The sequence below is a fragment of the Myripristis murdjan genome, chromosome 17 (genome assembly GCF_902150065.1).
Source record: "Myripristis murdjan chromosome 17, fMyrMur1.1, whole genome shotgun sequence".
In the NCBI taxonomy this organism is placed as follows: domain Eukaryota; kingdom Metazoa; phylum Chordata; class Actinopteri; order Holocentriformes; family Holocentridae; genus Myripristis; species Myripristis murdjan.
In genome coordinates, this window is record NC_043996.1 from 10,669,045 (window position 1) to 10,681,984 (window position 12,940).

General features: G+C 40.8%; 1 protein-coding gene across 1 annotated transcript in view; it reads right to left on the bottom strand.

Moving 5' to 3' along the window:
* The window catches only part of pde1cb (phosphodiesterase 1C, calmodulin-dependent b), a 58,760-nt gene that overhangs the window by 42,403 nt on the left and 3,417 nt on the right, over positions 1–12,940 (bottom strand). The window contains exon 2 of the mRNA XM_030073638.1: positions 8,782–8,808. Coding sequence (XP_029929498.1) covers positions 8,782–8,808 — 27 coding nt within the window. The remainder of the gene's footprint in view (positions 1–8,781; positions 8,809–12,940) is intronic.

Below are 12,940 nucleotides of genomic sequence, written 5' to 3' on the forward strand. Positions count from 1 at the left end.
GTCTGGTCTTGAAGTTCTGACTGGTACACTGATAGTCACAGTAAATGTATAAAACCCCTGCAGGTGAGAAAGCTGTTGACCAGAAAGCCTGTTGCTCATGTAGCACAAACTGCTAAAATCATCTCAAAATCAAACAGTAAACCAGTTACTGGAACCATTAACACTGGCTTGCATGTATGGTTCTAATCCCTCCATGTAAATATAAACCACACATTCATACTGAAATAAACCAGAAAGCCCGAGTTATTTAGCTCTGTGTTCAAGCTAGTCGTACAGGGCTCTTTGCAGCACAGAGTCAGGGCCATATGGCCAACTGTTGTTTATAGAAACTAAAGGAAAATGTGATAAATGACTCAATGTGGCTAAAACCTAGACCCATTGTTTACTGCTTTTGCTTCAGCCTTGTCCGAGTTATGGTAATGCGAGATCAACCAGAGCCCATTTCCTGGATTCTAAAATAGCTGTTCTCCTATAGTCTATTTCCTTAGAACTGAAATAGAGCTGAGTATACTTCAATATGTACTTGAGTATATGCATCTAATGGATTCTGCTTGGCTTTTTCATGTCCTGCTTTGGCAAGAAAAGCTCATTTTTTAAAACCGGAGGCCTTGTCTGTCACATTAGTTGTAACGCACAGAGGCTGCTGGCCGCAGTAGGTATTTAAGCACATTGTTTTTGACGTCTGCGACTCCCACTAGGCACAAAATGGCTGAGCTGGCTTGAGATGAATGGGCTAAGGTGATAGTGTTACGCCTCCACTGGAGATGATGGCTGAGTGGAAATAAAAGCACATGCACAATGCGCACACATGGATACACAAACACACACACACACACACTGATTGCCAACCATCACGGGTGAGCGCACACATATACAATACACCAGAGGGTGCATAAACAAGCATGTGCACACACAAACACACTAATTCTCTTTTAAACACAAACTACACTGTGGCCACATAACCATTTCTCCTATTTTGTGTGCGTGTGTGTGTGTGTGTGTGTGTGTGTGTGTGTGTGTGTGTGTGTGTGTGTGTGTGTGTGTGTGTGTGTGTGTGTGTGTGTCTGTCCTGGGTCATTACCCTCTGGACGAGGTGCAAACAGTGGCCAGAAGGATGGATGGAGGGGAGATATAAATATCCAGATTAAAGGAGCAGTCCGTGCCATAAATCTGCAACAGTATCTTCTGCAGGCAGGTAGGGGAGGCCTCGTGAGAGAGGCTGTGATGTTTATGCTCACACCTTCATCATAGACTCACCTTAGGATAAAAGCCTGTCATTTAGGCTTTGTAATGAATCTTCAAAATAGAAATACTGCATAGCGTAAGATAATGTCTTTTTGAAGATGCAAATAAAAAAAAACATACTGAACTGAGACGCCATTTGCCTGTGAATGAAGTGCATCTGTGCGTATGACTCATATGATGTCTTTTTGAGAGAAGAAAAAAAAAATCAATCCAGAAGTGATTTGTGATTTGCCTCAGAGTGTTTGCAAGCTTTCCTGGATGTTATTTAACCTGAATGTAGAATCCCTCACACTTCTGGGAATACCTTAACATATACTAACATCTGTTTATGGACTTTGTGTATCCATGCAAATGGGCCTGTGCACATGCATGCATGTAAGTGATTCCGGGTGATTATTTGCACATATGTATGCATACATGTGTGTGTGCATGTACATCTGTCTGTATGTGAATGTGTACTGATGTGCAAACTGAGCGCCTCCGCCTTTGTACGTCAATAGCTGGGGGTCCCTCGACACCTGTGTGGTTTACAGAGCTGTGAAGCGGTGTGAATCGTGCTAAGTGAGGCGGTTACCTCAGAAAAGAAAGTTCCACCTGATTCCATGTGGACTGAAGCGGAGGGGAAGGAAAAGGGAAAAAGATCCATTGAGAGGAATGTAATTAGACCAGGCTTGGAGGTTCATTTGAGCTGGGCAATTACCCCTCTAATTATCAGGTAGTGGAGGAAAGAGAGAGGAGGAAAGGGGTGAAGGAAGGGAAGAAGGAGGGAGAGGGGAAGAAACAGAGAGAGAGCAGAAAGCAACCAGAGAGAGTAAGCAAGAGATACTATTGTTCCCAAAAAACACTTTTATAATGAAGGGATGGTAAACTAAAATATATCATTTTACAATAAAATGTTTAAGTTGTCTTCACCGGGGGTAAAAAAACATCATGAAGCTGAAGTCCTAGCTGAGAGAAGCCTGTCAGCTGATCTCTCATCGATCCACAATTAGAACACATCCCCAGTTTTTAATTCCTCCTGCCCACATTTGATTGACACTTCAGCTGCACTTGTCATCCTCCATTAGGCTCAGCAAACTGCAGTAGCCCGGATTATTTTATCAATCTAACGTTATAGCTCTTTAATCTAATATGAAGCTTTAGTTGGCAACGGCATCAGACATGGACTTTCTCCCATCAATTCTGCCACTACAAGACTTTAAAGTTTTTATCAAGTTAGCTCTACGGCAATGTTAGCCTTAAAAAAAAAAAAAAAAAAAAAGTTAAAATATTTCTGCAGTGCTAATAAGACCTGTAGCTATTTCAGTTCCAACAAGTGGAATATCCTCACTTTGCTGGACCGTTGGTTGGTCTTATCAGGGCCAGAACATATTGCTACCCTGCAGGGGAACTAAAGCACATCCAGTGCTGCTGGAATGGATTACTATAGAAACCAGTGCCTATAAAAAAAAACTCCATTTGTATTGACTTCTATAAACTTTCTAATCTTGTAATTCAAGAATTCAGTATTCAGGAATTATACTAAATAAAAAAAAAATGCCAGTTTCAGCTGGGTTTATCATGGCACAGTTTTAGTGCTGCAGTAGCCTTAAAAACAGGGGCAGACAAGGAACCAAACCCAAAGAGCAGCTCAAGTTGCCACGACTGCAAAGAAACACTGAGTCATTCTTTGCTGAAACTGAGGTCCTGAGCTCCCAGCTGGAGTCTCATACATCAAACCCCCACGGTGGAAAATGAGGAACGTGACACTACTGCTTTATCTCAAAGCAGCTTTACCTACTGAGGCAGATACCAGAGCCTGGCTCGTTTATCCCTTGGATGTACAACAAGATACAAGAAGCTCATCGCCACAGACACTTGTACATGATCCAGTTACGGTAATATGCCTGAGGACAAAATAACAGAGCCTGTAATGACCATTTAGAAAATAGTCATTCATATTAGTGAAGTTTTAGTATGACCAGAATCCTTCAAAATACCATACCATATGTAAACAAATAAGCAAACGAATGAATGAGCAAACAAACAGATAAATAAATCCACACAGAAATAAATAGTTTTTGTTGACCCGTGGTTAAATAATGACTCCTAAAGTATGAGCTTCGAGCACATATGAAGTGACATCTGTGCTTCAAATTATACTACAAATTTATTACCTTTGTGCATCATCACATCTGCACTGCCAAAGTTATTTGTGTTCCTCGTTGCTCAAAAGACTACTGTTTGTTTGTTTTATGAGATGTGATTGTGTTTGTTCCTCCAGTCAGCCAAATCTAAATGTAAAGCCAATATCATTATTGAATTGCTGCACTGAATTAATCATCTCCAATAAATAGCCAAATAGCTGCATTTACAGACAAATAGCCCTGAGCCACAGAAAAGAGAGAGTGAGAGAGAAAGGGGCTTGGGTAATGGCACCTAATGGGCTGTTCTTGAAATGCAGCCAATGGCTGGAAGACTTGCTCCCTGATTACTGACATTAACCAAAGAGTTCAATTTTTCCTCTGGGACTCTCTGCATGACAATATCTATCCTCCTCTCCATCGCTCTTGCTCTTTGTTTCTTCGATCCATCCAGTGATTTTCTTCATTCAGTGCTCCCTCTATTGGGTTTTTAATGCAGATATTATTATGCGCAGTCTTGAGATATTTCTATTCTCATGAGTGCACGATCAACAGTCCAAGTCATTCTTTTTTCAACTAAACAAAAACAAGAGTGAGGTAATTGTCTTTGGGACACAGAGACAAAGATATTGTTGTTGCCTTCCTCATGACTCTCATAAGTCAAGACAGAAATCTTGGCTTAATCCTGGACTCAAATCAGTAACTTTGTCATCTTACTATCATCTAAAAATATAGCAAGACCGACAGCATTCATGTCCAAACATGACTTAGAAAGGCTTACCCATGCTTTCATTTCAAGGAGATAGATCCCTGCAATAGTCAGTGCCCAGGCCTTTAAAAAACAAAACAAACAAACAAACAAAAAAAACTCTACTGCAACCACAACTTATTCAAAATGCTGCAGCCAGCCTTCTGACAAACACAAAAAAATATAACCATACACATTGCGCCAGTCCTAAAATGCATATACTGGTTATCAATCAATCTGAGAATTGATTTTAAAATGTCGGTACATGTCTACAAATCACCCAGTGTTTTGGGGCCCAATTACACCCCATATGAACCTTCAGGGAGCCAGGAGTCATCTGGGACTGATCAACCAGTTGTCCAGAGAGTCAGGAGAAAACACAGTGAAGCAGCGTTTTGTTATCAAGACGATATTTGACAAGCCAAAACACTTATTACTTTTGCACTGCCTCTCCTGCCATGTAATGAAACTTTTGTACTTTTGCTATTATTATATTTTTATTATTCTGCAAAGCACTTTGAATTGCCTCTTTGCATGAAATGTGCTATATGAAGTTCCTTGGCCTTGCCTAGGGAAGTATTACATTTATTAAAGTTGATGGTTAGCTTTTCTTGATTGATTGTTTCAATACTTTTGTTTTACAGCACTTTGTAAATTTAGAGCAGTAATCTGCAAGATACATAATTTTCTTTTGATATTATTTTGTCCTGAGCAGCTATTACTGTACTGTTTCTGCACAGCACTTCATGATGAAACAGGGTGTCTTGGGTGTCTCCCCTGTATTTTCTGCTGCTGTTATTCTGCTGGTGGCACCGTTTTCTTTGTCTGTTCAGCCGTGATGGCTATCACCACTCATGCTAACTACTCAGTTTTTCTTGTAGCTGGTGCTACTGCCAGAGACATAAAATGCATCACATCCTGTCTGCCAGAGGATTTATCCCAGGGAAAAACCTGCTCACTGCTGGGTACAGCAGATGTGAAATTGTTTTTGAACAGGGTGTGTTTGGGTTACATCAACTGGTGATAGAAAGCAGCGAAACAAGAAATGTCTTTATATGAAAATGTTGCAGACAGCCACTATAAGAGAAGCCACACAACACACAAATAATGAAAACATGCACTACAAATGCAGCCATGTAAAACTCTCCAGTGAGAGAGGGAAGATTCCAGAGATGAAATGCACACAGCCTCTGTTACAAATTCCTTACAAACACAAAAACAAATCTGCACAATCTCTCCTGAAGATATATATTTGTGTCCTGCACTGAGACAGCCTGGCTGCCAGGAAAAAATGGCATTTGGAAGTGTTGTTTGGAAGAGTTGTCAGAGGCATTTTGTCCATGTCAAAAAATACAACATTACATACAGTACAAAAATGTTAGCGCCTTATTTGGCCACTCATCTTTATCTTTTAGCTTAATATCTGCTATCAACCCAGCACCCGTTCATATCAGTAACACAGTGCTATTCTCGTTTTCCCCTCCCAAAAGAGTTGCATAAAAATAATAGTCTTATTAGGCAGAGGAGCACAAGTTTGATCTCAGTTTTAATTGTTAAGTCATGTTTTCATGTATATGTCCCCTTATATTACTGTTTACCCAGTGGGAAAGCGACATCAGCAGCACTGCTGTGAGGCCAGAGACCACCTGTGGCTTGTGAAAAATGGGACCAATATTTACTTTGGTGACTACGAGGTGAAAGAATCGGTCATCTGTGTGCACATTCACTTTTCCCACTGAGGAGAAGAGACTCAGGACAGGACAAACCCATGTGACACACACACACAGGAAATGACTGTAGGTCAGCTGTCTCCTTTCTGAACTCTCTTGGCATTAACAGTCACATGACACGGACACAGGCTCCACCACATTGGCTGTAAGCGTAAATGTTGATATGCAACTTGGCTCAGAAACATTGACATTTCATTGTATTTGTAGATTTGCAGAAATGTAAAATGCAAACATTTTATTCTGGCAGCTGGGTTGACTGAGACAGATTGTGTCCCTTGCAACAGAAATAACAGAGTTGTTCTGTGTTTGTCTGGAGTCGGAGTCTCGGGCCTCGTCAGCAAACGCTGGCCAGGCCGGACGCGACTGGAGCAGACTGGGCTGTGCTGCGTCATTAAAGGCACCAAAAACATGGACTGTAGCCCTGCTTGGCTTCCAAGGCTGCAATCTGAACAAAGTCAGCCATCCCTGGGAAACAGAGAGTACACACACACACACACACACACACTTGGCAACCAAGCAGGCTACATAAGGCCATTTAAGGATTTAAGGCTGGAGACTTGCCTTGGATCAGATGGTAAAACACTTAAAGCTTTTAGAGCAGGCCTAGAAGGAGTGACCACTGTAGCATATTTACAAGCTTAAGTAAAAGCCCAGTTCGTTCTAGGAGGCATCCAACTGCCTGTCGAAAACTACGAAGGCGTACGCACTCAATGAGGCCTTGTTGAGTGAAGGATTCCACTTTAAAGGATTCCAAGAGAGACCTGCTATTTTCTTTCTTTCTTTAAATACAAAATGCTCACTTTATTTAAAAAAAAAAAAAAAAAAAAAAAAAAAAAACTAAAACAGGCTGACGGCATTGTTGTCTTTGTCAAAGCTTCAGTAACTTGTTGATGAATGTTCACTTGAGGGGTAATGATTTTGTGATCGATCTCTCTTTAAACATAAGAGAAAATTTGTGTTTTTGTTCTTACTGTGACTGAACGGAGGAAGAAAAACGACTTTATTGGCACATTCTATTGTGCCACTTAAGAGACTGAGCAGCAATTTGCTAAAGAGGCAGCACAACTCCAACAATGGTGTTCAAAGCCGACAACAGAGCGGTGATTGATAGTGAATGTGGCTGAGCCGCCAACAGATTTGATGTTAGTGTTTGGTTGTTTATTTTGGACCGTGTGATCACATGACCAAAACACTGACAGGCAAAACTGTTTTTTCTTTTTTTATCAAGCCCCTCTTCATCACTTGGTACACACACCAACACACACACAAACATCCCACCATCTCTCTCTCTCTCTTTCTCTCTCCTCCCTTCCCTCCATCCCTCCCTCTGTGAGGAGGGCTATCTCTTCCTCCATCTGCGTGTAAGAGAGGCTGTCCTGGTGTGTCGGTAATGACAAAGTCCCAGTGTTCCTCTCTGCCAATTAGCCCGGCCGTAATTATACAGACACATATGGAGCTGTCAATCACCTGGCTCCCTCACACAGGAACTCACCCACCCAACAGAGAGAGAGAGAGGGAGAGAGAGAGAGAGAGAGAGTTCCCTGCAGCTCGCTCTATACCACTCCAAGAGACCACACGCTGTGCCAATAAGTAGTGTGAAAAAGAGTTTCGTTCCATTACTCGAACTGTGCAGAAATCCCACACTGCACTGCAAAATGGCATTAAAACAGGATTAGAGGGGAGCTTCAACAACAACCGCAACAAAAACAGGTCCCTTTTTTTTTAATGTTCGTTTTGTTTGTTTGTCATTGTAATTTCCAATTAACTACGTAATTAGCATTTTTGTCACAATGCATTCTCCAAATTGTGGCCAGGAGTGAAAAAGTAGTTGCTGATTTAGCCATCTGCAGAAACAGGTGCAAAGAGAAGTAGTCTTTTGTAAAGTGTGGTTGTTATTTACTTATTTATTTATTTATAAAGAAGAGCAATCAGTCTAATGCATTTTGCTTTCTGAGACGGTGGTGGTGTAGGCAAGATACAAAATTGAAGCCCGTAGTGGTAAACGTAATTGTAGAGGTAGGTGAATTAACTTGTTATCTAATATTCCTGAACGCACTGGTATATTCATTGCTATTTCTCAAAACCCAATAATAAAATCATAACCTGAATCGCTTTTTTTTACAACTTTATTCGAAATCTGATCACAGAAGTCCTTGTTTGCGCTTTTCCATGCTATGTAAGAACTTGAAGAAAAAAACATGCATTTCAAGACATTATTATTATTATGAATAATAATATTGTTATTGCTCAGATGCACTTTTTACACAGTTGCACAGTGCCTGCTTTATCCTTGAACATGGAAATACACATCAGGGGAAAAACACCACATAATAGGGAAGGAGCCTTTTTATAGGATTTGTAATGGCATGTTACAGATCAACACATTAACATCCTTTACAAATGATACTCAGACTTACATTATCCACTCATCCAGCTGCATTAATTAATCCCTCTTTCAGCACATGTAAATAAATGCGTTCAACTGCAAGTCAATAGAGGGCCTGATTTCCCTGGAGCATAACATGGCATCTCCAAGAGAGCTATTCTAATGAAAGTTTCATTCTGAAATAGATAAAATGTCGTACTAGTTATTCATCACACTCTCTTGTCCTGCGTCTCCACTCAATTGTATTTCCATATCTTCTGCCCAACAGGACACCAATTATCTGGTAATGATGGTGAATCAACAGCACTGAGAGGTAGAGTGACAAGATGAGGAGAGCATTTCTGAATGCATTTAAGTGTGAGCAGGTGTGTGTGTGGGTGTGTGTGTGGACGGTCCAGCTTAAAACCCAGGGATAAACAGTGGAAGGTAGGAGGAGGGGGTGGAGGGCGGCAGGGAGGTTTTATCAGGAAAACATTGAAGAGAAACAATAGAAAATGTTGGAGGAGCAGGAGGAGGAAGGAGGTCCAGAGTCCCAGCAGCAAGACTTACCTCTGGGATGTCTTCTTATACTTCCTCCTGCCAAAAACAGCAAATACAATGAGAGTGAGACTCACACTGAAATGCTACATTTGTATTTTTTTTTTTTTTTTTTAATTACATCCACTTTGTCATTCTTTACATAGAAAGGCTAAAACAAGACATATCGTTGGAAGCTGTTAAATCTCCACTTTCACAAGTCGTTTAATCTCATTTTCAGCCTTAAAAAACATTGTTTTTCTTAGAAAAATCCTCCAGAGGGATGAGACAATCCCACTTGTTTCCGCTGCAGTTTCACCTCTTCCAGGAATTCTTCTGGGAGCAAGAATAAATATGTTGATGTGACAGGCAGATCAACCCATTACTTTCAAGAAAATGACACTTTATTCAAGAGAATTCGGGGAAACAAGTTGACTACTGCTGAAAACAAGTGGGATTATCTGATCTCACTGGCAGATTTTTCCACTTTGAAGGAAAAACATGATTTTAACACTGAATATGAGACTAAATGACTTGTTAAGATGGAAATTTGTTGCAGTAAATCCAAAACATTGGAGGAGGAGGCAACCAGAGTGCCGCAAAGACCTCTCTGAATTGCAGAAAGTGTATGCATTTACCGCATTTATATGTAAAGTTCATTGCATTGCACTGGTTGTCTCCTTTCCTTTATATATTTATTTTTGGGGATGCTGTCAGCCCCAACAGTCTCATTTTGTTCTATTCACACAAGTGCATTTAAACAGAATGCAAATGCTTTCAATTACTCATGCAGAGGAGGGATTTATTGTGAGAGAGGTTTAATGATATGCAACAAAGCTGTGCATACACACACTCACTCACTCACACACACACACACACACATACACCACTCCACCAACTGACACGCCACCACACACACACCTACACACACACACACACACACACGCAAATATACACACAGTACCAGTCATATAAAAACACACCCACTATCCCTGACACTAACATTTGAACTATAACACACCCACAGCTCTGTGAGGAGATGGCAGCGTAGCTCTAAAAGCTGCTTGTGATGAACTGAGAAGTCCTCCCCTCTTCACACTCATACACCCACCCATAGACACACACACACACACACACACACACATACAATCATACAACACACTCAGAGTATTCATATTAGCAAGATTGGGGGAGAAACTGAATGGGAGTAGAGTGGACATTTAACTGTTTGCCATGGTCATTTGACTAGTTCAGAAAATGTCCTTGTTCATTGTTGTTTGTCGTCATGGTGACAACATCAGTGGGGTTCCCACCTAGTTTTGACCCACCGTCCACACTAAGCCGGTCTCTTTCTTGTTGATGCTCTTCATAATTTTAGTTATGAGAAACCACATAACTTGACTTCGCTCAGCTCTCTATGGTCTCTTGCTAGCCATTGACAATCCAAAAGTCCGGTATAAATGTCCTTTTTGGAAACAGGAAACTCATAGCATTATCAGTTATTAGAACGGTAGCCAATATAATGTGTTATTCGTGCTTTGCTGTCCAGTACAGGATGCAACGTTGATACATCTGGAGACTGTCCATCTAAAAACTACTTCAGTTGCTTCAAACAGGTTTTATCTAATATTTACTATGACAGGCTGCATCTGGCTCTACTGCCAAAATGCAAGGGTGTTGCTTTCACTGACCTTTCAAGGAGTCAGACATTAAAAAAACTACCGTATTTCACCAATTAATCGCCGGGCTGCAAATAGCTGCCTGATTCTTTTAAACACCTGGGGTCTGCACCCATCTTGCGTATTTAACGCCCACCCGAATAACCGCGGGAGCGATTATTTGCATTATATTGAGGTAACCCAAAATAAGGCTATTCACCTCATTTTTGCAGAAGTAAACAGTTAACCGCACAATAACTGTGCTGCACTTCCGTTTTCTGTCAAAATAAGAGAGCTAGCTAACGTTAGAAAAAAGGGTGTACCGTAATCTTAAATCGACCGACTAAATCTTATTTTGACAGAAAACGGAAGTGTCAGAGGGAACGACTTGCAGTGCGAGCGGTTTGCACTATGTTTGTATGTACAGACATGTTTACCTTATGCCTTACAGTACTTTTGTACTAAAAAATATGTTGGACAGTAACTGTCATCACGATAATGGCCTGGTGCAGGTCTGTGCAAAAATAAATAAAGGCCTGCAGCGAATAGCCACCTGGTTCTTTTAAACACCTGGGGTCCAAGTTGATTTTGCATATTAAACGCCTGGGCTGTTAATTGGTGAAATACGGTATGTCATGTAAATTATTGACTTGCAATATGGTTCACAGAGTAAAATCAGAAGGAATTAATGCGCTCATGAAGAAACCCTGAATTTTCCGCTACTGGATATTCACCTTATTTTTAATGGAAATATTGATGTAGCCACCTTTTTTGTTCTGTGTGTGAGACTTCCGGTCTGGCACTTCGGGTCATTGGCTAGCAAACTCACTTTTCACCTCAGCAACTAACACAACCGATTGATTTGCTCCTACAACATCGCCAGATAAGTTCAGCCAACTGTTCCTTCCATATTCCAATTTAAGGTGGATACCAAGGAAGAGAGTGTCCATTTTCATGAGTTGATGACAAAAATGCCATGTTGTTGACGTTTTGTGAATGATACTTTGGTTTCCGCTCTCCAGGAAACACTGCATAAGTAGAGTAAATAACAACAATAATTAACAACATGACAAAGCATTCTTTTCTGTGTTGCTCAATTGAATTGTGACTTTTGCCTCACTTCAGTGAGTCTGTGACCGAGTCGTTTAAACTGAAGTTGATTCAGATGTTAACCCAACCTACAACGGTCACAGTGCTAGGCAATGGCAGCAGTTCAGACAAAAATTGCTGTAACTCTGACCATCCTGCTATGTTGATTTGAATGGGAGTATCCATTCTACTCCCATTGTATTTCTATGGGAGGACCCACTGTCAAACAGCAAGAGGATTTACCTTTCGGTCAGGCAGAAATCACAGCACTTAGCTTGATTTTTCCTGGAGCTCTGTGTAAAACTGCAACGTAAGGGTGTTCTCCTCTGGAAATAAATGTTAAAAGCTCTGAACGAGCTCAGGAAAATGGATGAAATTAATCATCTGGGGTCCATCAGGATAGTCAAATGAAATAGGCATGAGGCATCGGGGTCGAATGGTTGTGGAGCACGCTGAGGAGTTGGAGAGTCAGCATGATTTTCTGCCATAAAATCAGAGTGAATCATAAAGAGGGAACTGAGAGAGAAAAAGAGGGGGGTTATCAGAGAAAAGGATATAAAGAACAATAGGAGGAGTGAGCAAGCAAAACAGAGGGAACGACAGCAAAGAAGGAAGAGGGATGGTTCAGGAGAGAGACAACAAAATGAGAGCTTAAAGGGCAGGACGAGGCAATCATTTTTCACGTTTCTCGCTCTCCGCACCCCCTCTTCTGCTCCGTATCCCCCCTCTCCTCCCACCTCCTCCTCCTTTCATTGAGCTCGCCATACCTCCATGTATGTGTGTGTGTCAACAACAGTGAGCCTCTTCTAATTAGCAGGCTTTACTGAGGGGCCTCAGTCTAATGAAGGTGTGGGTTGAATACAGTCAGGGGATTTTCTAAGAATGAATACAATAATACAGTTCAAAAATAAAGGCGTTCTGTAATATTTAACCCTATTACAGGGTATTTAGATCACTGACTGCCCTGCTAAAAATCTCCATTTTAATAAGTCATTTAGTCTCGGTGCTGTCTTAAAACCTGTTTTTTCCTAAAACAAATGAAAATCATTCTGTTTTCAGAATTTTCTTGAGTCAAGTGTTATTTTCTTGACAACAGTGGACTGATTTGCCTTATTCCACCTTATTTCAACATATTTCTCCTTGTTCCCAGAAAAATTGCCAAAACAAATGAACCTGCATTGGAAGCAAGTGGGATTATCTCATCCCACTGGCTGATATTTGTTCACTTGTTTGATGAAAAACAAGGTTGTAAAACTGAATATGAGACAAGATTACTTGTTCAGATGGAGTGATATGATGTCCTGCCTGTGTTTTTTTTTTGTTTTTTTTTACGTGTCATGTTGCTGTGAGGGTCACTGGTTTCACCTTAAGATGCCCTTCCCTTATGGGAGCTCTTTGTGATGAACTGTTGATCTAGTGATTAAACAATGCATTGATTTCCATTA